Here is a 27608-nt window from a genome sequence, read left to right on the forward strand (position 1 = left end):
TTTTATTGAGGTCATGTTGCAAAACTTTGGCACCTGGAGATAATTTAGCTTTGTTTTAAGAAATATTTTGAGCTGATTGCCAATGTGTAAAACTTGGGAGGTTTTCAAAATACAATATTTTCAACTTTTCTTTGAAAAGTTGTAGGTACTCCTGCAACCCTGGGTCTCTGCCCTGCCTGCTAGCTCTCAGCCTGAGCTGAGGGGGACCTGCCCCTCCAGACAGCACATGCCCATGCCCTCCAGAGTATGCTTGGATTCCTTCACTCATTTATGGACCTGCTGTGTAATTCATACACAGAGCAAGCAGCCTGTCTTCACTAGAGTTCTCCTGTTTTAGGATTACTGGCTAAAGGAAGAATTAACTGTTCTTGATCATAGTTTGGGTTTGTCCAAAAGAACCTAGTAGATAGCAACTCATATAGTAGATAGCAACTCATAGTTGGTAGGACTTTTTCTCAGTAGGCACTGAAGCTGCACATCTGTGTTGCATTTTAGGGCTGAAACATGGAGGTTAGGGGAAAGATGTTTGGACTGGTACACAGTAGTTAGAATTTTTCCACACATATAATCTGTTCTAAGACTTGGGAGTTTCTCTTTAAGGTCCACTTTAGGCAGCCCTATCTTATTCTTCTGTATTCACTCTTTTGGGTATATTATTAATTGGAAAATAAATAAGAACATGGCATGGAAACTAAGGGACTGGAAAGGAACTTTTAAAAATTAGTTCAGAGTTCCTGATGTGATGCTTGGGTTAAGAAACAGAACGCAGTGCCTCAGGTCACTGCGGAGCATCAAACTTTGCTGCAGCTGTGGCTCAGATTCAGTTCCTGGCCCAGGAACTTCCATTTGCCCTGGTTGCAGCCATTAAAAGCAAATAAAGAAACTAGTTCAGTCCCCCTGCCTTTGGGTTGGTTCACATCTAATCAGAAGTTGTCCTTAACTTCACTCAGTAACCACAGGGACATACCATTTCCAGTCTCTGCCCAAGTATTATTTGGATGAAGGAAAGAAGGCTTATTGGCCTTACATTCATGATTTAACATGCTTTCTCTTCTTTAGTACTAGCTTTCTAGAAGTCTTTTTTTTTTTTTTTTTTTTTTTTTTTTTTTTTTTTTTTTTTTTTGGCCACACCTGTGACATTCAGAAGTTCCCGGGCCAGGGATCGAACCCACACCACAATAGCTACCCAAGTCACTGCAGTGACCAGCCAGATCCTTAACTCACTGCCCCACAACTCTCCAGAAGTCTTTTTTATTTGTATTCAAGTAAAAATAAATTTGCAGGTGACCACAAGGAGAAGTATTCCCAAATCTCATTGTAATGTCTCTTCTTTCCCACAGATTAAAGGTTTAACACAACTTTAAAAGAAGCAGCTATTCTCTTCACTTGTTATTGGACTTGAAACTCCTTTGACCTCGGAAACTGAAGATGAGGTTGCCATGGGAACTGCTGGTACTGCAATCATTCATGTTGTGCCTTGCAGGTAGAGTGTCATTTTAAAACTTTTTGATTTAAAAAATGTCACTGTATTTCACACTAATTCAAAAGTGGGCCTTCACTTTAGATGGCAATGATGAAATCGTAAGCGAGCAGACCACTACGACTAGCATTTGCTGACACTGTTGAATACACTCTCCTGATGGTCTTTTAGTGGCTCTTTTCATGGTGTTGTATCCAGTGCTAGACACTGATGTTTCACCTATCTATCTGGTCCTTTTAGAGTCGTTTAAGCCATTATTTAGTTTGAAAGTTGTTATTTTTGTTCATTCCAGTGCTCAATTGCACAGAGATATTGGGCAATAAAAGAGATAATATAGTCTAAAGTATTGCCTACTTTGATGTCAGTGGATGGAATTTTATCTGGGTGATTCTTTCAGTGTCTTTGTTGATATCACTCCCTCTTTTGATAATGACTTTTCTTTTTCATTTCAGTACACCTCCAGTTTAAGAGGAGCCTGAAAGCATAGACACTAGGTTTTCACCATACATTCATGGTCCACTTCTAGACAAGGGCTTTAAAAGTTCATAGAGTCTCTTGATGACTTTCTCAGTTTTGTGGAAGATGGAAAACTACTAGCTGACACACGTAACTGGGTGTTGATGAAGCCTAAATCCAGCATGCACTAAGGGTTGATTTCCAGGTTAGGATGGTGAGCATCTTTCTAGGTCTTTCTGAAATGAGTCTTATTGGCCAGCTTTGTTATTCAGAGTGTCAGGTCCATGAGGGACACCTGAAATATATTTGTATTTTTACAACAGAATACAAAAATGACTTTGGGCTCATCATCTTAATTCAGGCATTCATTAGAATAATATCACAGAGTACCTTACAGAGCCAGCTCTGTGTTTGTACCTATGACATTCTAATGGGTCTGTGGCATCCAGATGTCTCTTTTAGAAATATTATTTCTCTCCCTCATCTGGAAGAAGTTAAATCTCACCCCCTTTTCCCCATAAATACCTCAGGCTCTGCACTTCATTCCTTTTCTCTAGACTTCTCATGTACTTGACCCTCCCAAAAGTCCTCAACTGAGACATTCTGGCTCTAACTTTTCATGACTCTAGGAGAAACATTCTTGAAAGCCTAACATAATGAGTCAGTTTCTCAGTATTTGACCACAGCAGTGTGTTTATTTAATCCACTGTGCTACATAGATGATACAAAATTTAAGGGTTGAAAATCAAGGAAGACATTAGTCTCCTGAGTTGTGTTTTGAAAAACTCAGAATTCTCACCTAAGATGTGTACCTGTATCTTTTTTTATTCACTTAGCTTTTTCTAGGAAATCAGTATATTGACTTTTTTTTTGGGGGGGGGATGAGTCTCTTCTGTGAACTATTTTACATGGCATTAATATTCTCTTACCATATGCCTCCTTCAGTGTAGGTAAAGTCAAGCTGTAATTAATGTTTTTGTTTTCTTGCTATTTGTCTTGATTTCATTAATTTACATAGCACTCAACACTCTGAATTTTGAGCAGATTTCCTTAACTGCTCATTCTTTTCCTTTTCTATACTTCCTTAGTAATATATTTATTGGTGAATTTTTGGCAAGGGAAATAATTAGGTTTTATCATAATTCATGAATTTCAAATGTGCTTTCTCCTGATCTTTTCCCCCTAAATAAGATAGAATATCCAACTGTATAAGCAGCGTCCCCCTGCAGGGGATACATCTTGAAAGGTCCGCTAATTATTTAAGGAATCGATCCGCCATTTATGGTCCTATGGAAATGTTCTTTTTTACCAATGCTAGACTCAGTCTCTGACAATGATTTTCGAAAAAATAAAAGACAAGACTGTGGATGCAAGTAGTCTAAAAATTCAGTCCCTTCAAAATTGGTTTCCCTCTTCTCCCTCTGAATCAATTTAAACAGGGAACACAAAACGCAGCTACCTGGAAGAACAAGGAAGCTAACAAATGAACAAAACATTCTTAAAGGACTAGTGACTCCTGCTTACAACAGAGTGCTGGTGACTGGAAAACTAGATAAATCATGTCCCATTAGAGTATCAATCATATATGCTCTGGTCTTATATGCCAGGTCTCCCAGTTTTGTGAGTTTTTTTTTTTTTCTCCTAATTCTTTAACATTGCCAACCAACTCAAATTAATTTTTAAAATAAAACTAAAAAGGATCTGTGAAACAAACCAAAGTGATCGTCAGGTGAGATGTTGCTTCCAGCCCATGAGGTTGCAGTCTGTTTCAGGCATTTTGTTTTTCTTTGTTTCTAGACACTTAGGGTCATTGTACTGACTCCTCCTTTTCCCAACAGTGTTTTTGTCCAAAATGGTACAAGGTCATCCTATCTCTTACCCTCTACCCTTCTTTGAATTTGTGCTCGAATACCACCTAATTTATAAGGATTTTCTTGACCACAGTAAATAAATCAAAATCAAATGGCAATAATTCCTCCCACTAACATTTTATACCCCTTTTATTTGATCTTTCTTAAGAGTTCTTATCAATATGTGAATAACCATATATTTTATTTGTCTCCATGCTGAATTTCTTCCCCCACCACACTGAAGCTTTATTAAGGCTGGCATTTCTATCTTTTTAGTTCATTGCTATCTACCCAACATCTTCCAAATGCCTACCTACATAGTGTCATCCACTAAATAAACATATGTCAAATGAACAAATACTGTATCCTGGCCAGACATGAGAGACAGAGAAATCCAGTCTCTGATTCTAAGCTGTACTGTGCACACAAGGCATGTAGTCACCTTGATGTTAAGGCAGTGAACTCACTACCTTTGAGGTTAATTCATACAAATATGGCTTTTTAAATTAGATTTCAATATATAAAGTATTAAAATTGGGAGTTCCCATTGTGGCTCAGCAGAAATGAACCTGAGTAGTATCCATGAACTAGTAGTAGGGTTTGATCCCTGACCCCACTCAGTGGGTTAAGGATCCAGCATTGCCACAAGCTGTGATATAGGTCACACCTGTGGCTTAGATCTGGTGTTGCTGTGGCTATGGCATAGGCAGCAGCTGCAGCTCTAATTCAAACCCTAGCCTGGGAACTTCCATATACCTCGGGTGCAGCCTTAAAAAGAAAATAAAAGATTAAAATTGGTTAGCATGCCTTGAACTCTGTATCAGAGGTTCTTGGTGCAACACCTCATCACCTGTTTCTGCTGTCAAGCACAGCTAGGACGACTGTCCCTGCTCTGGATTATTCTGCCTCAAGTCATTCTCTAAAGTCACAAGCAAGGGGAACTATGAAAAATTAACTCCCTTCTTTGGTGCAGTCCTCAAATAATGGGGCATGAGAATCAGTGGATAAATGCCTCAGAGCCTGTCATTTGGAAGGAGATGCCTCAGCACATCCTACAGGCTTCCTATACCGTCCCCAGCAGGCCTGAATCTCAGTTGCCCACAATTCCACTATCTCCTTCTCACTCCCACTTTGTGGAATCACCTTCCAAACAAACTGACTGTTTCCAGATCCTTCTCTTAGGCTCTGCTTTGGGTGGAATCCAAACCAAAAACATGCCCACAGCAGTTAGTAGCAGAGAAGCAGCCCAGCATCAGTCACATTGGTAATTAGGATGAAACCAGATAAAAAACATGGTTTTTGCAGAGATTGTTGAAGTGTTGACTGCGATGTGGACCCACACGTGTCTATGCATGTGGGTACTTACGTGAGTACTCGCATGTATGCCTCTGTTTAGGTATGCCTGTAAGTATTATCCAGGTGCTGCAACCAGGTAGTTTTAGTCTTTTACCCTTTTTACTATTTACTAGTTTTATTATTAGCCAGCTTCTGGACAAGTCATTTTTTGCCTCTCTGAGATTCCATTTACACCTCTGTGCAATGAGGGTGTTAAACAGATGGTCCATAAAGTCCTTTTTAACTCTAAAAATATATCATTTTGACTAAACACATAATTTGAAAGTCAGATATATATGCTGAGATGGTTAGAGCTAAGCTTGAAACTGTATGCTACTAATAGGGCATTTCACATAGGTCCTGCGCCTTACTGGGTGTTACCAATTCTGTTCACATTGGCAGATTTGAAAGAAAGGATAAAATGGCTGGTCCATATCTACATTGGGAGAAAGGGGCATGAAGACATTTAAAAATCCTCTGTGAGTGGGTGAAAGAAAAATGTATGTTTGGTGTATTCTCAGTTGAACTTCATTTCAGAGAGGCTAAATTTATTCCCATCTCTGTGGTGCAGTTTACCAACTTCAGCAATTATTTCTTTTTGAGAAAGTGCGTCCTTTCCAAATGGAAGCATTTTTTTTTATTTGTTCACAAAAATCTCTGCTGCTGTTACAGCTGCATCTGGGATAGGCAGTGGAGAAAAGGTCCTGTGTAATTCGAGAGGCATATTCTGGGATTAGTGCGTATTTGCAAAATTGGAACCAAAAGGAGTCTTGGGTTGAATAGTTAATCACAAGGATGTAGCTCAAATCTATGATTGTAAAAAATGCAAACCAGGGGCCACTACCTGTAATTAGAGCACACAGAGACACTGCCCAGTGGTTCTCAGAAGGCATTTTCGGTGTAGGGTGTGTCCTATCACTAAAACTCAAGTAGGCTGTTGACCATTTTATCTTATTCTAGGGTTAGAGAATGCATGTGTACAGTAGGATCCCCAGTATTTATTGATTTTCTAGTAGTAGAACTCAATAAGCACAATCTGATCAGGTCACCACTTCATCAGACATTCTTCCAAAGCTCAGGACCAGCTCTAAAGCCCCCCACCACCCACCGCTGCACGCCCCACCCCCACCCCCGCATCGTGCACACAGAAATTAATTTTAAAGTATGGCCTCACAACACAACCAGGAATAGTATTTTAGTTCTCAAGATTCTCATCTTCTTTCCCCAGAATAAATGGAGGAACAGACAACTTTCAAATAATTCGCAATTCTAGACATATTAAACCTAGTACTGCCCTGTTTTTGCAAAAGTAACAAGTATTCAATTAAGATCAAAAGAAAGTTGGGTAAATGTCAGCTTTCATACAGTTACTGCAAAGCCTAGTTCTGTACCGACCTCTTATTTTATTGTTTCTTTTTTTGAGAAACTGGCTGGCCAGTGAGTTTATAGTCATGCTGACTGCAGCCAAAGAATGTATTTTCTATTTTCCTCTGTGCTGTCTCATAACCATGCCCATGAAATGAAGCCAAGGTAGTAGAAAGATTTAACAAGAAGAAAATTAATAACTACATTAAAAAGCAGTGACTCCAGTGAAGAAAATTCAGGCAAAGAATAGGGAGATGTATACCCAGAAAATAATAAACAGCAAATGGAAAACTTCTTTTGAATATCAATTTAAGTACTTAAGCACATTTCTCGGTGGGAAAAATATTAATCAGTAATGAAGATGTTGAGGTAAATAGAGAAACTGGCAGCAATTTTGCATCCCCACCGGCATGGACACATAGTAGCAGTCGTACAAACCAAAAGTTATTAGAAATATTCAATTTAAGACCTCTCCTGGAGCATAGTCATTAATGGCTTCATTAGATACACTCAACCAGGCTAGATGTCTTAACTATAAATAAAACTCACTTATTGGTAGAGTCTAGGACTTGTTCTGTCTTAAAAAAAAAAAATGATTGAACTCTGTTGAATGAAACAGCTCAGGAAGCGAGGAGGAATACAAGAGAAAATGCAAGTACTATGTATATTTAATATCAGCTGTGTGATAATGTAATGACCCTGTGGGGCTTTCCTGGACCAGGCCTTTGACCCCATATCCTCTGCTTTAGCTCCTCTCTGAAGTACTTAAATAATAGTAATTTCCTGAGTTGTTTTACAAATGTGAATATCCTTGCCCACCAAATGGAAGAAGTGAACTACTTGATAACCATGGGTGTATAGACCCTAGGCCTTCTAGAACCAAAGGATTGATAATGTTAACCCCTGTGACACCACCCTGTTACCTCCCCATCAGCCAACCAGAGAACTATGCACAAGCTGATCACTTACCCTTAGACCCCTCTCCCTCACCTGCACTTTAAAAGTGCTTTACAGTATTGGTTGGGGGACCTCGTGCTTTTAGGGGGGCACAAGCCACTTGTCTCCATGCATGGTCTTGCAATAAATCTTCCTCTGTTCCAGACTCTGACATTTCAATTTGTTTGGCCTCACTGTGCATCGGGTATAGGAATATACACTAACTATATTGCTTTGTTGAAATGTGGAATGAGGAAATTCCTATTATGGTTCAAGGGTAACGAACCCGACTAGTATCCATAAGAACCAGGGTTCTATCCCTAGCTCGTTCAGTGGAATGAGGATCCAGCATTACTGTGAGATGTGGTGTAGGTCACAGATGTGGTTCAGATCTGGCGTTGGCTGTGGCTGTGACTGCAGCTGGCAGCTACAGCTCCCATTTGACCCTCAGCCTGGAAATTTCTTTATGCCATGGTTGTGGCCCTATAAAAGAAATAAAGAGAGAGAGAGAAAGGAAGGAAGGAAGGGAGGATAGGGAAGGGAAGGAAAAAGGAAAGAAAAGAAAAGAGGAATGAAAGCTTGGGGTCAGGTGAAGGAACAGCCTGTGGCATCTCCAACCATGCTAGAAATACCACCTGCAGATGCAGCAGACCTGGAGTTAAGAACATGGACTTTGAAATGAAATCTGTAGATCTGCCACTTAGGTGTGTGATCAAGATATTTTATCTCAAGTCTTGGGTTGCTTTTTATTTTCCATGAATAAAATGGACAAAAATAAGTGTTTATTGGGGTGTTTATGAGGCTTGAGATCATATATATGTTCTTTATCCTCAATGCGCAATACTTAGCAAGCACCATTAAGTGTTAGCTGTTATTCATTGAGTTTTGGTGTTGTTGAATCGGGGCCTGCTGCTTGTCTCTGAGAAAATCAAATTCGCAAGTGTTGATAAGGATGAAAATTGTCTCGAATCAGAGTGCTGGCAATCTGGGGAGATAGGGGACTCAGTGTCTCCAAAAAAACTGTTTCTGGAACTCTGCCGCTGTCCACCAGTGCTGAATAGAAACTTGGAGACAGAGTTTGGGGTGAAGGAGAAAAAAATTGCTTCTCTTGCTTTGCCAGGCAAAAGAGGCCACAGTAGGTTAATGCTTTATAGACTGTGACCTCCATTGGGGAAGAATTGTGGGGAGTTTTATAGTCTAAAAAGATAAAAATAAGAGTTTCACATAAGAATCAGGATTGAGGCAAAAATGCATTCTTTTTTCTTCAGGGGAATCTCGGTCATGGAAGCTGGTGTCAGGAGAACTCTGAGTGATCCTGGTGGTGGTCTTCTGGGTTATTGCCTAGAATGACAATACTTGGGAAAAGGGCGTATTGATCAGATATTAGAACAAACTAGGAAAGTACCTGAAAAACATCACGCACTAATAGTTTTTAACCTACAGACAGCTGTGCTCAGGGTGTCTTATCTTTAGCTTACAGTTGATTATGTTTAGGGTGCAATCCAAAGAGAGAGAAGCATAAGAAAGGGCTCCAAGCTGTTCAGTTTTAAAGTGTTCATTTCTAAAAGAAGCTTGAGGAATATAACTTTTCTCTTGGGTGTATAAAATGCCTGCGTCATTATCTACATCCCTAGAGAAGGAAACGGATCCTACCCCAAGGCTGTACTATTGTTGCTTGACTGTTCCTCACTTGATTTTGCATCCTCTTCCTTCTCTGATCAGCACCTGACTGAACCTGACCCTTAGAACTCAGGGAGAGCTATGGCGGCTGAATGAGCCCCGTTTCCTAAAAAATAAGAAATGGGGAACACAGAAAAGCTTCTGTGCCCAGGAGCCCCATAGGGCCCTGCTTATTACTAAACCACCTCCAAAGATTCTGCTCGGCCATCAAAGTTTTAAAGGAAAAGAGGGAAGTAATCTCAGTTAATCATTGAGATGGGGAGTCAGAGTCATCAGCATCCCCCACTGCGTGCAGGTCTGAGGGCTTCTTGTGATCTTCCTCTAGATGTTATCTTGTTCATGCAGTTTAGTGGTTTGCTTTCACAGTTTGTTCAGGAGATTACTGAAGGGGAAGCTGAGGAAGAGACCTGGCCATCTGTTAATTACTTATTCTTCACTTCTACTTCTTTGATCTACAGAACCAGCAGACAAATTAGGAAAGGTTCTGTGTGATCAAAAGATTTGAAAACTGTGCTTAGGTTGGAGAGAGTAGAGCTTGAGGGTGGTAGGTGTAAAAGTTAGTTACAGTATAGCTTTGCTACAGTGTCAAGGCAAGAGGCTCCCTGCTGAGGGTGGTTTCCTGCAAAGAGCTGAATATATTAGATGTAGTTGGAAGACCTGCTAGGGCTAGGCTGTGTGATGCTAAGAATGTAGTTTAGATCTAAGTTATGTAGGGGAATTTGTTATGGTCTGTACACACAGGTTGGAAAGAAGAATTTTCTGTCATGGTGAGGTGAAGAGAAAGAAAAGTTTATTAAAATGAGAGAAGCTGCTAGTGCGTAGCAGGATGACTTCCTGACAATCAGGGAGAGCCAAGCCCAAAGAGAAAGAAGAGTTTAAGAGGGGAAATGCTGCAAGCACAGTGGGACCACTTTCTGATGATCAGGGAGAGTTGATGGATGATGAGCATGTGGTCATGTCTGTTTTTATAGCCCAGGGAGAAGGGAAGTCTTACAAGAAATAGCTGCTCACCTGCTGATTGGTTGGGGAAAGAGTGGTATTAAGACACACTTGTTGGTTGATTGGGGACATATAAGGGCCCTCCAGGGGTGGGGTGGGGAGTGGGCCATGTACCTTTCCTAGTAGGGAGTAGGAAGGAGTAGGCCAGGTTGCTCAAGGTGGGGGAATGGGTCTTACCAAAAGGGTGGGGGGCCATGATAAGCATCTGGTAATTCTTGTCTTGGCCAGAGTCTTTGAGTTCATTCTCCTTGAAGGGACCTTGAAGTCCAACAGAGTTTATAGCACACATTTTCCTCCCCCCTCCTTTTTCAACATGACCTCATCTATAAAGTGGGGATATAATAATGAAGATAAGCACCTTTGAAAAATAAAGACTTGAATTAATTAAACTTATTTATATACATAGAGCACTTAGGAAGATGTCTGGCTTAGTAACATGAACTAAGTGTTAGTTGCTATTAATATTATTATTATCATCATCACCAGCAACAACAAACCAGCAGTCCATATACATGTTTAGCAGCCGCAATCTTTAGGGTCTGCCTCCTGGCAGCGGAGGCCCTAGGACAGATCCCAGTGGAGGCATCTTTCTGGGGGGTCTGGCACTGGGGAAGGGCTGGGAAGGTCTCTAGGATGGGACTCCCAGAAATTTATCAAGTCGACAAGAGATAAGTGTTCTAAAAAGAGAAGGATCTGGTGGTTCAGAAAGGTGGAAGATTTTTAAAATGATTATAAGAAAACAGAATAGGAAAGATAAAGAAAGGAACACACAAAAGCCCCTAAGGCATGGTGGAGGGCTAGAGAGAATTCCCTAATGGGCCATATGCTTTCATGCTTCTCTCTTCCCACACTCCTGCTGGTGATGGTCACCCGGTATTTCACCTACAGGAAGAACTCCACCCCAATAATGCCCTTAATATGTTTGGCATTTGTTAGTGTATGAAATATCTGCTGAACCATCTGTTTAACAAACCTGTAAGGGGCAAGAGTCAACTGCAATGATAATATTGAGTAATACTTATTGAACATTTCTATGCCAAATGTAGTATCACATTGTTAAGTGCGGCATCCCATTTAACCTCACAACTACCCATTTCCTAGATAAGGGGTTACACAACCTGCCTAAAGAATCAGAGCTCCTGTATGTCCAAGGCAAGTATTTGAGCTTCGGTCTATCTACCTCAATAGCCAGAGCTTTTAACACTTAGGCTGTGATGTCTGTTGTCCCATGGGGCCTACCATCTTGTAAAATACTACAAACCCGTTGTTTCTCAAAATGTAGCTAGACCATGAGGAGCATTGGCAACATCTCATAATTTATCAGAAATGCTAACTAAGGCCTACAGAATCATAATCTCTAGAGATGAGTTCTCCATTGGGTGTTTCAGCAAGGCCACCAGCGGACTCTAAGGCTTACAGAAGCTTGAGAGTCATGGGAAACACTCCTGACAAGAAAGTCAGGCAGAAATGGTTGTTATCCCAGTTTTATAGGTCAGGGACCTGGCATCAATGGCAAAGCTGGCCTCGAGTCTTTCTGATTCATAATCAAATGGTTTACTTTTCCCCCTGGTGTATATGCTGCCTCTCTCCTCAAGTCAGTCAAACTTTCAGGGCAGCTTATTGAATACCTAACGATATAAAGGAAGGGCTTTTTATGTTGAAGAGAGGTGTCCTGAGTATTGCAATGATTTAATTTTCTGCTGAGCCTCATACCCTTGCTTGTGAACCACTAACAGGTGTGATATTGTCCTGTGGTCTTTCTCTGTTTGGTGATATCATCAATGCAATAAAAGATGGTATTCCTTAATTTTAAAGGGAATAGATACCCGCACCATCTTTAGAAAGTAGAAAATAAAGGAGAAGTGTCTTCTGAGCCTACAATGAGAGTACAATTAGTGATCAATTTGGTAAACAATAATGTACATATTATTAGGTGTACGTTCTGTGCTGAGAGAGATAAAAGAAAAATAGTTTTCATATTTTGCAAAACCCCTAGTGGATTGCTGGGATGTTTTGCCTTCTCTGAGTAATCAAGAATTCTTTCCCTTAAGAAAGGTCAGTGATTATTTTGTTTTGAAAAGAAATGATTCTAAGACAGAGGGCTCATACCTTTAGAACTCAATTAAGACTTACCTCTAAGGTTCTCATTTCTAAAGCAAGATTCTGAATGACTGTAGAATACTTTTTCCTCTAAAGACTTTAAAACTGTGCTCAAATTAGCTACATATGGCTATAAAGCCCTTGAAATGTAGCTACTCCCAACTGAGTTACCAAAATCTGTAGGAGTTTCCTAGGGTGGCTGTAACAGATTACCACTAACTTGAGCAGGTTAAGACCACAGAAATTTATTCTCTTACAGTTCTTAGGCTAGAAGTCTGAAATCAGGATGTTGGCAGAGTCATGCTCCCTCTGAAGGGTCTTGGGAAGAACCCTTCATTGCATCTTCCTGGCTTCCAGTTATGGCATCAATCCTTGGCATTCCTTGCCTTGTAAGATACCTCACTTCCATCTCTGTATCCATCTTCACATCTCTTTCTTTTCTGTGTCTGCAGTTCTGACCTTGGATGTCAGAGAAGGGATATAAAATACCTCATTTTTTTTTTCTTTTTGCAGCCACACATGCAGTATACAGAAGTTCCCAGGCTAGGGGATCACACTGGAGCTACAGCTTAAGCCTATGCCAGAGCCACAACAACACCAGATCTGAGCTGCATCTGCAAGGTGCACCTGCAGCTTATGGCAAACAAGGATCCTTAATCCCCTAAGTGAGACCAGGGATCTAATAACCCATATCCTAACAGAGACTATGTTGGGTTCCTAACCCTCTGAGCCACAGTGGGAACTCCCTCATTGGTAATTTTTGTATTTTATGTCAAACATACTGCGTTAATTAAAGCATATTTATTTTTACTTTCTCTTAATGTAGGTATTAGAAAACTTTAAATTACACACATGCCTCTCATTATATTTCTCTTGGGTAATAGTGCCATAGAAGATAAAAGGACTAACCTAACAATTTGTTTTGTTTGTTTGTTTTTAATTGTATTAGAGTATTTACATTGTTTATTTACATTGTTTTTCTTTATTTTTTCTTTATTTTTTATTTATAATGATTTTCTTTTTTCTTTTTTTTTTTTTTATTTTCCCACTGTACAGCAAGGGGGTCAGGTTATCCTTACATGTATACATTGCAATTACAGTTTTTCCCCCACTCTTTCTTCTGTTGCAACATGAGTATCTAGACATAGTTCTCATTATAGCTGGTTTACAGTGTTCTGTCAATTTTCTACTGTGCAACAAGGTGACCCAGTTACACATACATGTATACATTCTTTTTTCTTACATTATCATGCTCCATCATAAGTAACTATAGACATAGTTCCCAGTGCTATATAGCAGGATCTCATTGCTTATCCATTCCAGAGACAATAGTTCGCATCTGTTAATCCCGCATTCCCAGTCCCTCCCACTCCCTCCCCCTTCCCCTTGGCAACCACACATCTGTTCTCCAAGTCCATGATTTTCTTTTCTGTGGAAAGGTTCATTTGTGCCGTATATTAGAGTCCAGATATAAGTAGGGTATTTGTCTTTCTCTTTCTGATTTACTTCACTTAGTATGAGAGTCTCTAGTTCCATCCATGTTTCTGTAAATGGCATTATTTTTTTCTTTTTTATGGCTGAGCAGTATTCCTTTCTGTATATATAAACTCAAAATGGCTTAAAGACTTAAATAAGACAAGACACCATTAAACTCCTAGAAGAGAACATAGGCAAAACATCCTCTAATATCAACCATACACATGTTTTCTCAGGTCAGTCTCCCAAATCAACAAAAATAAAAGCAAAAATAAACCAATGGGACCTAATCAAACCGACAAGCTTTTGCACAGCAAAGGAAACCATAAAAAAAATGAAAAGACAACTTATGGAATGGGAGCAAATAGTTTCAAATGATGCAACAGACAAGTTCTTAATCTCCAAAATATAAAAACAACTTATACAACTCAACAGCAAAAAAGCCAACAACCCAATTGAAAAAATAGGCAAAAAACCTGAGTGGACATTTTTCCAAAGACATACAGATGGCCAATAAGCACATGATTTACATTGTTGTATCAGTTTCAGGTCTACAGCAAAGTGAATCACTTATACATACACATCTTTCCATTCTTTTTCAGATTTTTTCCCCATATAGGTTCTTATAGAACATTGGATAGATTTCCTAATAATTCTTAATGTATAACTGTGGCTGAGAACAATTCCCTCCTTTTTTTTTGTCTTGGTAGAAGTAGAATTCCTTGCAGGTACCCTTGACGGGAAATTGATTCACGGATAAGTGTAGATGGGAGAGACTGAAAGTATAAATTCACTAAATTTTTTATTCAAAGAATAGGTGTTCTCATAGTGGCTCAGCAGAAACGAATCTTACTAGTATCCACGAGGATGCAGGTTCACCCCCTGGCCTCGCTCAGTGGGTAAGGATCTGGCATTGCCATGAGATGTGGTGTAGGTTGCAGATGCAGCTGGGATCCCATGTTGCTGTGGCTTTGGTGTAGGCAGCTACAGCTCTGATTTGACCCCTAGCCTGGGAACCTCCGTATGCTGAGGGTGCAGCTCTAAAAAGACAAAAGACAAAAAAAAAAAAAAAAAAAGAAAGAAAAAAAAAAAAGAATACAGTAAATGCTGCCCCTTGCAAATTTTAAGCTTTATATAGGTAGGAATATTTGCTTTATTCATTGGTTTTAAGAGGTACATGAGATAGTACATGGCAATAAATAGTCAATAAATAGTATGTAAATGAAAGAATAAATTTAACATCTTTCATGAATCTCTATATGCCCTCACATTCCATTCTTATTTAACCTCTGAACACCCCTGGAGGTCAGGCAACATTCATCCTCTATAAACTTACAGTCTTGGAAATTAGACTGTGAGAGGCTATGGAACTTGTTTAAGATCGAACATCCAGGAAATCATCAGAGCCAGTGTTCAACTCTATGTCTTCCAAGACAACTACTATAATAAGTGAAAAAGAATGAGGGACAGACCTGCCTGGGGCGTGAACTGTCTGACTTGAGCTCACCTGAGGTGTCATATAGATCCTCCTGAAGAGGGAGAGTGAGAAGGAGAGCATCTGTGAAAGCCAACTTGAGGAATGAGGATGTGCATTGACTTCACCTGTTTTCAGTTTTGTCCCATAGGGGGATCCATAGGGAGCAGAACATTTTTTTGTTTGTTTTCCTGCCTGTCTGTACCACATCCATTGGTGGCCAAAATTAAAAATCCATATTGAATCTGTGCTTCAACTCCACCCATCAGAGTGGTTAAGTCCCAGCCCAAAGTCTTGAAAATAGTTTTGATTTAAAAGGGGAAGACAGTTTCCTGGATTAAGTGTGCCTGAGGAAAGCATGGTGTCATATATATTATTTGAAAGGTATGAGGGCAGCAATGCATATGTTGCTTGAACAACTGAAGTAAAAGGAAACAAAAATCAATATAAACCCCCCTGGTTTCAGCTATAGTGCTTCCACTTAAGTGACATCTACACCAGAAAGGAATTAACACAGCAAGAGACACGTTCTGCTTATTGATGTGAAAACAAATGTCAAAACAAATGACTCAAGATCAACTGGACGTACAGAACAAAGCATTACTCTTTTCTGAGGAACTTTGAAGACTATATCAGTGGGTTAACAAAACAGTCCATTGTAGCTAATACCTTACTTCCCCAGTCAGAGATTCGCAGTCTCTCTCTCTCTTTGGGCAGATTTGAAAACTACTGAGCAAAAAGATAAATTTATTTGCCCAAATGTGATTTTGCCCAAATCACATGACTAATGATTTTCAGAGTATGGATTAAACTGGGAAGGTCTGGGCATCCCTGCTTTGGCCACAGTGGGTTAAGAATCCAACTGCAGTAGCTCAGGTCTCTTTGGAGGTAAAGTTTCAAACTCCGGCCTGGCGTAGTGGGTTAAAGGATCCAGTTTTGCTGCACCTGCAACATAGGTCACAATTGAGGCTAGGATTCAACCCCTGGCCTAGGAACTTCTATATGCCTTGGGTGTGGCCATTAAAAAAAAAATTGGAAAGGTTTGATTTACTTTTCTCACCAGAATAATAGCTTTATCTGATTTGGACTTGATAATTGTTCTCTTGTTACATCATAGCATGTCTAAATTCTGTTTATCTAAATGGACATGGAATTCTATTTTTAAGAGTGTTTAGAACAAATGTTTGATTGCCTTTGTCAGTTGTTTTCCTGAGTGAGGTAGTGTTTTTTGGTGAAATGGCTAATAATCCCCTATAGTCCTTTGATACAGTAGCAAATACATTTGAATAAAAGATTAGTTTCCTGTAAGTTAGAACTTTTTATTTCTTTGAAAATAATCATATTCTTTATATTAAATTATTTAGTTACTTTGTTATTTACTAAGCATCTACTGCATTCTATGCACTGTTAAATGTTGGGCATACTATTTGCCATTTAGTCCATGGATTTAAGGAGCATATGATCTTGATTTTAAATTTAGAGTTTAAATACAGATTTAAGTGAGAAATCCAGGCAAAATACAGTATTCTTCTCAGTGGAACATAATGTTAGAGTATCAGAAGCTACTGGCTTGGTACAGGGTATAGCGGATAAGACCGTGATCCTAGGGCTGAGATAAATTTAAGTTCAAAACCTTATGCTAAGTGGATGAACTTGAGGAAACTGCTTAATTCTCTGAGAAATTAGATGTGAAATATTTAGCACAGTGACTGGCCTATAATCAGGGTGTAACAACAATGTCTGTTGCATTTATTTATTAATAATAAGGGGGTGTAGCTTTCTTCCCTCTTTACTACCAAGCCCCAGTGCAAGCAATACACTTACATTTACTTCATATACTTCAGTGCATTCTGGATGGCATAGTATGAATAAAGAGGAAAGAAAATAGTGGGAATGACAGAGCAGGAGAGAATGCCAAAATCAGGCATGGCTTCTGGCCTATCATGGATAAAATTGGGTAGGAAAGGTCAAAAATGATAGTGTTTAGTTTTGTGTAAAGTTAACTAAGAAAGGGTAGGGGAGTTCCCACTGTGGTGCAGTGGGTTAAGGATCCCGTGTTGTTTCCGCAGAGGCCTGTGTGTTCAGCACCCAGCCCAGCACAGTGATCCCCTGCCCCAGGAACATCCATTTGCTGTGGGTATGCCCCCTTCTCCCGGGACACCAAAAAAAAAAAAAAAAAAGAAGAAGAAAAAGAAAGAAAGGAAGGAAGGAAGAGAAAGAAAGAAAGGAGGGGCAGGTCACAATCTCCATTATACAAAAGTCAGAAAGGTAAAGAAGGCAGGATTGATGGCTGTTTTTCTTATGTAGTTATATTATTCTGAGGATAAATCTTTATCTTGGTTTCTCTTTAGCCATATAGATACAAATGTGTATTTTCAGTTCGTTATTGTATCTTTACTCAGTCTCTTCGGCCATTTGCTAATATTTGAATTAGAGAATTTGAGAAATAGAGAATATCACCCATCTTTTATTATTAACTATTAATAATTATTATTTTGCCTGATTTTTCACAATTTTTAGTATTGAAACATGACTTGAGTCCTCTGTAACTATGTCATTACTGATGATGATGATAATAATGACAATACTAACAGCAATAATTACTTTCCCCCTCCCTCTCATCTAAATGCTGTAAGTACATTGTATAAATTATATTGGGCTCAGATCAACTCTCAAGTGATTCATATCATCATGCCAGCTTTATGGGGGGCAACTTAAATCAGATTAACTGGAAGAAGGTCCTGCGGGAATGGCTTCGCCGATACCACATATCTTCCTCCCACTCTGACCTGGTCAGCATCAGCTTCAGACCTTACCAGCTACCTTCTTGAGCAACACTCCTGTTCCTATAGGTCTTCTGTGCAGGAATTCAACCTAACTGCCCCTCCCCCAGCACCTGTGCAGCTTAGCTCTTCAACATCTTTCTCCCTAGCTATTGGTTAGCAAAGTTACTGCAGAGAAAACCAGATTAAACTGTTTAGAGGTTATCTCCTAAAAACACTTGATTTTTTTTGTATGCAGCCATAGTGTAGTGGTCCTGCTTTTTCTCCAAGGAGCTTTCTTCCAACTCCCAGCATTTTCCCTCCCTTTGAATTGTCACTTTGTTTTCCCTCCCCCCCCTGGGGTAATAGTCATTATCTTTCCCTCTGACCTACTCCCAGTGTGTTCTGCTCCCTCCCTTCTACCTTCCTTTGCTTTCTCAGTCTAATTATATCTTAGCTTAGAATACAGATGCAAAGCTAATGAAATTGTCTTTAAACACTCCTTCAAACTCCAGCTGTTCACCTCCCTCTGAGTTGAAATGAGTAAAGTTTTAATTTATTTGTTTAAAACTCACAAGGCTAATGTACTCATATATTCAGATACAGTATGCACTCTGTGCTATCTTCTGTGCTTCTTTTAAAGGAGAAAGTGAAATTCTCTAACAAAGTTTTGTCCATAGAATAAAATAAAGCTCCCTCCACCCATGGGAATTAGGATAATTCAAAGAACAAAGCAAAACCAAAATAAATTCCCATCTCTGAGCAAAAGAGTAAATAATAAAAATGCAGCAGTGTTTGCCTGGGTCTACAGTTTTTGCCAGAACTTGTGATATCCTCTATAGAATTTCACTGAGAAGTTAGAAACTTCTGAGAAGACTGGCAAATAGGAGTTGCACACAAGTGATCTTTGCAAAATAAAAATTGTCACATGAAAATGAATTCTCCCCTCTTCTTTTTTCTCTTCTGCACAGTTCTTGCACACCCTCTTTCACCCTCTTTGGGAAAGCTTTTCTCCTCCGTGATGTGATATTTGCCCAAAAACTTAGTTTTAATACAATATTTATCTAAATAGAAATGTAGTCAAGTTTGAAGCTGATGTACTAGATTGCTTGTGTTTCCCTAATGATTTCATAAACTTGCTCTATTCAGTTGCATTCAAGATGAGGAAGAGGAAAGAGAGATTATCAATTGCACTTCATAATTGTTTATGATTTCATATTATAGAATTAAATCTCCAATTAAGTAAATAAGTAAATGAGTAAATGTTTCGTTCAGTGTTTGGAATCCTTTTTGAAAAAAAAAATAATTATGTGCAATAATAATGAAAGAGACTAGCACTTATTGTGATATCATTTCATGGTATATACATATAATAAAGCATTATGTTTGATACCTTAAATTAGTGCAGTGTAATATATCAATTATATTGCAATTGACTGGAGGAAAACCAACACTATTACTAACATCAAAAAATTTTTAGAAATAGACATACACACACAGAAGAATCACATTTTTGTTTGTTTTTTTTTTTTTCTTTTTTGCTTTTTAGGGCCTTACCTGCAGTATATGAAAGTTCCCAACCTAGGGATTGAATCAGAGCTGCAGCTGCCCAGCTGCTGGCCTATGCCACAGCCACAGAAACATGAAGAAATCACTCTTGAATTTTGTTCTTTACCTTTTTTTTTTTTATGTTATTATAATAGAAACTCAAAGTATCTAGAACCTATTTGCCACATTGTGAGGTCTTACAAACTTTAAGTAAATCACTTTACCACTTAGGACCTGAGAGTCTGCATTAGTAAATAGTAGAATAGAGCTAAAATGAGTTTTCGTGGCTAGTGTTACCCACAATTTTTTTTTCATTTTTGTAAAGTTTTATTGTAGTATAGTTGATTTATAATGATGTGATAATTTCTACTGTACAACAAAGTAATTCAGTTATATATGTACCCGCACCCATTCTCTTTCAGATTCTTTTCCCACATAGATTCCTGTGCTATACATCAGGTCCCCTTTGACCAGTCATTCTATATACCTAGTGTGCATATGCCAATTCCAAACTCCCAGTCCATCCCTCCCCTCCCCTTACCCACAATTTGGTAATCACCTACTGCTATTTGATCTGTAAACTCCTGTATACATACATATTATTATTTATTTCATTTTTTTTAGCCAGGGGTCTTTTTATTTATTGATTTTGTTTAATTTAAGTATGGTTCATTTATAATGTTATATTAGTTTCAGGAGTACATAAAAATGATATGCATATATATTAACATAGATATTTATATATTTTTCAGATTCTTTTCATTATAGGTTATTATAAGATATTTACTTCAATTTTTTTTTTTTTTTGGTCTTTTTAGGGCCACACCAGCGGCATATGGACTTTCCCAGACTAGGGGTCTAATCAGAGCTGTAGCTGCCAGCCTATGCCAGAGCCACAGCAACGCAGGATCTGAGCCTTGTCTGCAGCCTACACCACAGCTCACGGCAATGCCGGATCCTTAACCCACTGAGCAAGGCCAGGGATTGAACCCGCAACCTCATGGTTCCTAGTCGGATTCGATAACCACTGAGCCACGACGGGAACTCCAACTTCAATTTTTATTAACTTTATTTTTTTTACCAGAAGAACTTCATCATAAGAGTATCACTTGTTCTAAGTAAAAATAACCATAGAAGTAATTACAGTAACAAATGTACAAAAGCCTGGCTTATCCTTAGAAGACTCTGAATCTGAGTCCCGATATTACTTGACAAAAATAAGACTGTCAAATGTTAGACAGGTTTTTAAGACATGCTGGCATCGACTCAGACTTTCTTCTTTAATTTAATCAGATGAACTCAAAGAGAATTGGTTGAAAATGGAATGAATTTATCTGTGAGTTAATATTATTTAGTGCCTTGTCTCTGTACAATCTAAAAAATTCTCTCTCATCCCAGTGATATGCATCCCACATTTTGGGAAGTGCTAATATATAGAAGGTTGATGTTTTCCGCAAAAATAGGTGTTGTAATACCCCAACATGATATAGCAGGTGCATTCTGGCAATTTTGATTCAGGTTAAGTCATATTTTTATGTGAAATTATGTTCTCTTCATGCATTATTTTTCATATGCAGAAATGATTTTTGTGTTTTGACCCAGTGTACTATGCAAGACCTAGTATAAATCAATTGTGAGCTAAGTCATGTAGCAATACTGTTAATACTGCCTTTGTAATTCTGTTTAATGATGTTCAAAAGCCATATTCTTACTTCCCTCTCCCTTTCTAGAGTATCACACCAGACTAAGCCTTAATGGAACCCTGGAACAGGTACAGCCTGGCATATAGTATTATTAGTACTAGAGGCCCTTTAAGCACGTGATACTTTGAAAGCGTTCTGAGTAGTTGTGGCTAGTTGTGTGAAGTTTAACACAAAGCCATTCTTAAAGTCTTAGGGAGTCCAGTTGGCTCTTACACAGGACTTGTGAGTTTCCTGCTTTCAATGCCTTCTTTTTAACATACTTTGAAGTGCCTTCCAGTTCAATGATCTGTTAAAGTGCAATCTTGTTTCTGTTTTTTTGCCCTCCACTGCTATTATCATAATAAGCCCAATGTTAGACATGTGTCTATTAGTATAATTTCTCTTTCTGCAGGACGATCTAAGCCATTCCTTCCGTCCTACAAAGATAAAATCTGGATAATGGAGGCATTATAAGAATGCTGGGGTCATTCTCAACTTTTTTTCTCCTTCTAAAATAGTGATGAATATTTTTGTATCATTCAAGTTTTCTTTTTGATTTTGCTTTGGCTTGGAATCTGGGTACAGCTTAGCTGGGGGGTTCTGACTCAGGGTCCCTCAGGGTTCTGACAGTCACATGTCACCTATGGTTTCTGAAGGCTTGACTGGAGCCAGAGGACTAACTTTCAAGTTGGCTTAATCACATACATGGCTGGCAAATTCATGCTGGCATTTGGAGGGAGGCCTTTGTTCCTCACCACACAGAGCTCCCCTGTGGCTGCTGTGTTTCCTCGTGGCATAGCCCTTGGCTTCCTCCAAGAGCAAATGGCCCAAACAGAAAGCAAAAGGGGGGGTGTATGGAAAATGTCAACCTTCTGTATTAGCATTTCCCAAATTGTGGGATGCTTATCACTAGTATAAGAGAGATTTTTTAGTTTGTAAACAGACCAGGCACTGAATAATCCTGACTCAGTAAAGAATAAATCCACTCCATCTTCAACTAATTCTTTTCAAATTTATCTGATTAAAGAAGAAAGCCTGAGTTGATGCCAGCCTGTCCTAACAACCTGTCTAACATTTGACAGTCTTATTTTGTGGAAAAATATCAGGACTCAGAATCAGCAGGGCCTTGGTACAGGCTTTTGTGGTAGAATGCCATTTCTACCACATTCTTTTTGTCTATGTGAGTTACTATGTTCTGCCCAGAGTAGAGGGAAGCACATGAGGCTCCATCTTTTTGAAGGAGGAACGTCAAAGGATTTATGGAAGCCACCACAACCCACCTCTTTTTACCTATGGTGTTCCTCTAGCGGTGATGCATTTACACTTTTCTTACTGAGGTGACACTGAACAGTTCTAACTTGCATTCTCCTCATGCTCACTCCTCTTTCACTCTTCCATTTCTGTTCCATCGTCCACATAGCAGCCAAAGTGATCATTTAAAAACATAATTCACAAATGCTGAAGAGGTTGTGGAGAAAAGGGAACCTTCCTACACCATTGGTGGGAATATAAATTGGTACAACCACTATGGGAAACAGTATGAAGGTTCCTCAGAAAGCTAAAAATAGAACTACCATATGATCCAATAATCCCACTCTTGGGCCTATATATGGATTAAAGTATAATTCAGAAAGAGTCATGCACCCCTATGTTCATAGCAACAATATTCATAGTAGCCAAGATATGGAAACAACCTAAATGTCCATTGACAAATAAATGGATTAAGAAGATGTGGTACCTATACACAATGAAATACAACTCAGCCATAACAAAGAAGAAAATGATACCATTTGCAACAATATGGATGCAACTAGAGATTATCATACTAAGTGAAGTAAGTCAGAAAGATAAGGATAAATACCATATGCTGTCACTTACATGTAGAATCTAAAATATGGCACAAATGAACCTATCTACAAAACAGAAACAGACTCACAGCCATGGAGAACAGACTTGTAGTTGTCAAGGGAAAGGGGGAAGGAGTGTGGTAGACTGGGAGTTTGAGGTTAGTTGATGCAAACTAGTACAGTTAGAATGGATAGACAATAAGGTCCTACTCCATAGCACCAGGAACTATATTCAATCTCCTGGGATAGACCACAATGGAAAATAATGTTGAGAAAAATATTTTTTTAAAAGATTATTATGTATATACCTGAGCCACTTTGCTATACAGCAGAAATTGGCACAGAATTGTAAATCAACTATACTTTGACAAAACGTTTTCAATTTAAAAATAAAAACATAAATCTGTCATATCACACTTATCACAGTTGCTTATTGTTGCACGTAGAATAAAATTTAGAGGCCTTTTCATAGCCTATAATTCTCTGTATCATTTCCCTGGTATCTTCTCTAACCTCTTCCCATGCAACTTTCCCCACCCCCATCCCCACCCAAGCTTGATAGGGATTCTAAAATTTGTGTGACTAAAACATGTCAATCTCTTCTGACTTAGAATGTTCACACCTGGTATTCACTCTCTTGAGTGATCTTTCCTCTTGTTTTTCTGTGGCTGGCTTTAGCCTTTGAATTTCCCCTTAAATACCTCTCCATCAGAGAAACTTTGCCTCATGAAACTAAAGTAGCACCTTTCCACTGTCCTCTCTTTTCTTTAAAAAAAAAAAGCAAACAAACACTTACTGAGGTTTATTTGATGTATAACAAAATCACTGTTTAAAAAATGTACAGTTTGACACATTTTGACTTATATATTCAACTGTGACTACATCACCACAACTAAAATAACAAACATATCGCCTGAAATTTTCCTCATGGCTCTTCATAAGGAGCACTCTTCATTGTTTCCTGAATTAAAATCCTGCTTAATCCTTACCATGTTTATTAACAAATTGTAATTCCTAACTACCCTTAATTCAGTCTGTACTAACTTACTTGTGTGTACCCCCAATTAAAGTGTAAGTTTCATATAAAGAAAAAGTGTCTGTAGAGTTTAGTGCTGTATCTCCATGATCACGTTGCCTGGAATTATGTAGACGTTTGATACATTTTTGAATAAGTGAACAATTAGTCATATAATCAACTAATAAGGGCCTGAAAGAGATACAGGTCTAGTGTTCTGATGCTAAATCAGGCAGTTGAAAGTGTCAAGGAAATTAGAATTCACCTAGTGTACAAGTCGATACTGTTGTAGCTGCGCTTTAAATATGAGTTAGTTTGCAAATTTTAGCAAAACAGGTAAATGTCTTCTGAATCTGAAAAAAGTGAATGAAATGCATATGTCTAAAGAATAAACAAAGAAAAACAAGACAGAAGTCTAAATTGAGCTGTCTTGTAGGGTAGATGAAGAAAAGTGAGCATTGAATGCCAAGTATAGCACTCTGGTCTTTATTTCAGTAGAGAAAAAGAAGAAACCATTGAAGCTTTTTAGCCTGGCCCCAACTGGTGATCATCTTGGCTTCATCACCTCAGAACAATGACTATGGCACCAGGAGATGAGAAAACACATGTGATTTACCTTCACAGCCTTTGTTTTACCTGTCTTTATGTGATTTCCATCATTTCTGATAAAGAATAACCACTAGGAAAATACAAATATCATTTAAAATATGTATTTGAACTTCTCTTAGACTAAAGAGAAGATCAATTCACCCATTTTCTGGAATGGTCCATTTCATGGGTTGGTAGCAAATAAAGTGTTTATTTATAAGGGTTTCTTAGCTTAGAAATGCTGGCACAGATGTTAGGAAATATATTTGTATACAGCAAAATAGATGCTTTATCCACATTTATTTTGGTATTTTTTATATTGTGCTGAGTGATTGTAAATAGGTAATTATAAGTTAAGGAGAGAAGCAGGGTTAGAATGGGGAATCTGAATTTGAATTTGGATATCTTCAAGCAGATTTCTTTCCTCTATGAGTCCTAATTTGGACATATATTGCATCCATTCAAGACTTTCTAAACTCACATGTTGGGTATATTTGCACGATTGTAATATGCATAAATAAGAATATAACAGATACATGGGCTCTATACTTTCTAAGTTTAAGGAAACACCCATTTGCCATACCAAGCGCAATAGAATTCACAACAGTCTTTGATTTAATTTTATGTTTTGGTGGTTACTGACCAATAAGTACATGGAGAAGCATGCCTAGTAAATAAATGGCATGACACTGAAATGCTATCTATGCACATTCAAATAGTTCCTGACTATGAAACTTTCAATAATCTCTATCATGTGTTCATTCAGCACCTACAATATGACAAGACCTTAATTGAATGTATCTATCTCCATTGATCTTCTCTATTATCCTGGTTGCTGAATACATTGAGATTTTTCCCTGTTTAACAGACTAGAAAATGGTGGCTTAGGTAGAACTTGCCCATAGTAACACCACTTGTCCACAGTAACCTCACCTACAAGTTGTAGAATTGAATTGAAACTGGAGTTTGTGGTCCTTGAAATGATAAGGCAGTGGTCATTGATCATTAAGTCCACATGACCACACATTTTTATTTTATCTTAGGATTTGGATTTTTTTTTTTTTTTTTTTTTTGATGGCTGCACTTGTGGCTTGTGGAAGTTCCTGGGCCAGGGATTGAACCTGACCTGGGCTGCAGCTGTGGCAGTCCTAGATGTTTTATTTTATTTTATTTTAAATAACTCAGTGAATTGTACTATATTTATAGTTGTGCAACCATCATCACAACCTAATTTTAGAACATTTCCATCCCAGATTTCAGATCCTTTAACCTACTGCACCAGGCTGGGAATCAAACCTGCATCTCAGCAGTGACCCAAGCCACTGCAATCAGATTTTTAACCCACTGTACCACAGTGGGAACTCCTGAGTTTTTTTTGATAGAATGAGTAGGCTATGTTTTATATGGATAGATTAAGGTCTATTAAGAATGTTTTGCCTTAGCTAAGATCTAGATGTGCTGAAAATATTTTTGCAGGTAGAACACGTGGGTTGATGGATTTCTTTTACTTGCTCCTAAACTGAATAATTAAAGCCAGTTTTGACTTACAGATAAAGATATCTGATAAAAATTTAACCATTTGGGGAAAAAAGTAGAGACTATTTCATCATTATCATCAGCATCTGAAGTAGTCGCATATATTGATTACCTCTGATATCCTAGGTAGTTCCAAACAGGTATATTTGTATTTAAATAATATCATAGATTTTAATAAATGTAGCAGCTTGCAAGAACAACATTATTTTTACATAAATAACTTTTTTAAGGAAATTTCATTATTTTTTGTATTTCAAGATTAGAGTACCTTGAAGACCTTAACTTATTTGGGAATGGCGTGCAACTTGGGCTGCCTGAAAATCTATTGGCACTTATTCAAGATAAATTTTCACAAGTGGGAGATGATTTAGGGAACATACTGCATCACTTTGTTCACTTAGTTAATGACTCTTTGTTTGGTATTTTATTGGAGAACTATATTTTGTTGGAGTAATGTTGAATAGGATTCCTGAGAAGCTATTTTCCTTTGAAAATTTGAAAAAAATACTGATCAAGATCCCTAGGCCAACTCAGTGTGTGAAGTATATACTTATCCACTGATTCTATGAAAACACGAAAATTCTTTGCTCTCCCAAAGCAGATAATCTGGTAAAGGATGATTTCTTTGGAGTAAATGGTTGATCAGGATATAATAGATGGGTCTTGGAGTTATTTATTATTAGATCATGAGAGGAGTGTGTGTGTGTGTGTAATTGTATATGTGTATTACTCATGTATTTGTTGTACTCATGTATTTATAGAGTTTTTCTTACTTGTTTTCAAAGATGAATGTGATGAATTTTTCATATTTCCTGCCTCTAATCTCAGTCAATACATGGGAACAATTGTGATCTGACCACCTTTGGAAAAATCATAAGCTTTTTTTTTTGCTTTTTTTTAGGGCCACACCTGTGGCATATGGAAGTTCCCAGGCTAGGGGTTAAATGGGAGCTGTAGCCGCTGGACTACGCCACAGCCACAGCATTGCGGGATCCAAGCCCCAACTGTGACCTACACACAGCTCAAGGCAACGCTGGATCGTTAACCCACTGAGTGAGGCCAGGAATCAAATCCGCAACCTCATGGTTCCTAGTCAGATTTGTTTCCCCTCAGCCATGACGGGAACTCCCAAGAAAAATCATAAGCTTTTTAAAGAAGCAATATTTATCACATTAGACACAGTTCCATATCACATTGAGTATGTGACCAGCCTTTACCAGATAAAATACAGAACCTGATATGTGATCTGAGTTATACTTTACAGGGAATACTGGATCCTTGGATGGTGATACTATACTTTCTTTGCTTATCTTTCATTTTCGTTGTCTTATTTTTATTAATGTCTTCAAAACTGGCCAATATTACACAGTTTACCGGGTATTTCTAATGCATTCTATTACTATCAAATTCCAATAAATTGTATGGTAAAAATATTTGTTTTTGACATGTTAAAGATGATAGTGTTTGTAGTTGCTACAG

General features: G+C 38.3%; 1 protein-coding gene across 50 annotated transcripts in view; it reads left to right on the forward strand.

The window, feature by feature from the left end:
* Positions 1-27608, forward strand: part of CNTN4 (contactin 4) — a 1001048-nt gene that overhangs the window by 509572 nt on the left and 463868 nt on the right. For all 50 annotated transcript variants that reach the window (XR_014823611.1, XR_014823612.1, XM_084989189.1 and 47 more), the window contains one exon: positions 1341-1483. Coding sequence is in view for 48 of the 50 variants with exons in the window: in XM_084989189.1 (XP_084845315.1) it covers positions 1429-1483 (55 nt within the window). In the remaining 2 variants the exon portion in view is untranslated. The remainder of the gene's footprint in view (positions 1-1340; positions 1484-27608) is intronic.

The sequence above is a fragment of the Sus scrofa genome, chromosome 13, assembly GCF_054392235.1.
Source record: "Sus scrofa isolate SSC_HxYL_T2T_F1_AM1 chromosome 13, Sscrofa_HxYL_maternal_Yorkshire_Landrace_v2.0, whole genome shotgun sequence".
Taxonomy (NCBI): Eukaryota; Metazoa; Chordata; class Mammalia; order Artiodactyla; family Suidae; genus Sus; species Sus scrofa.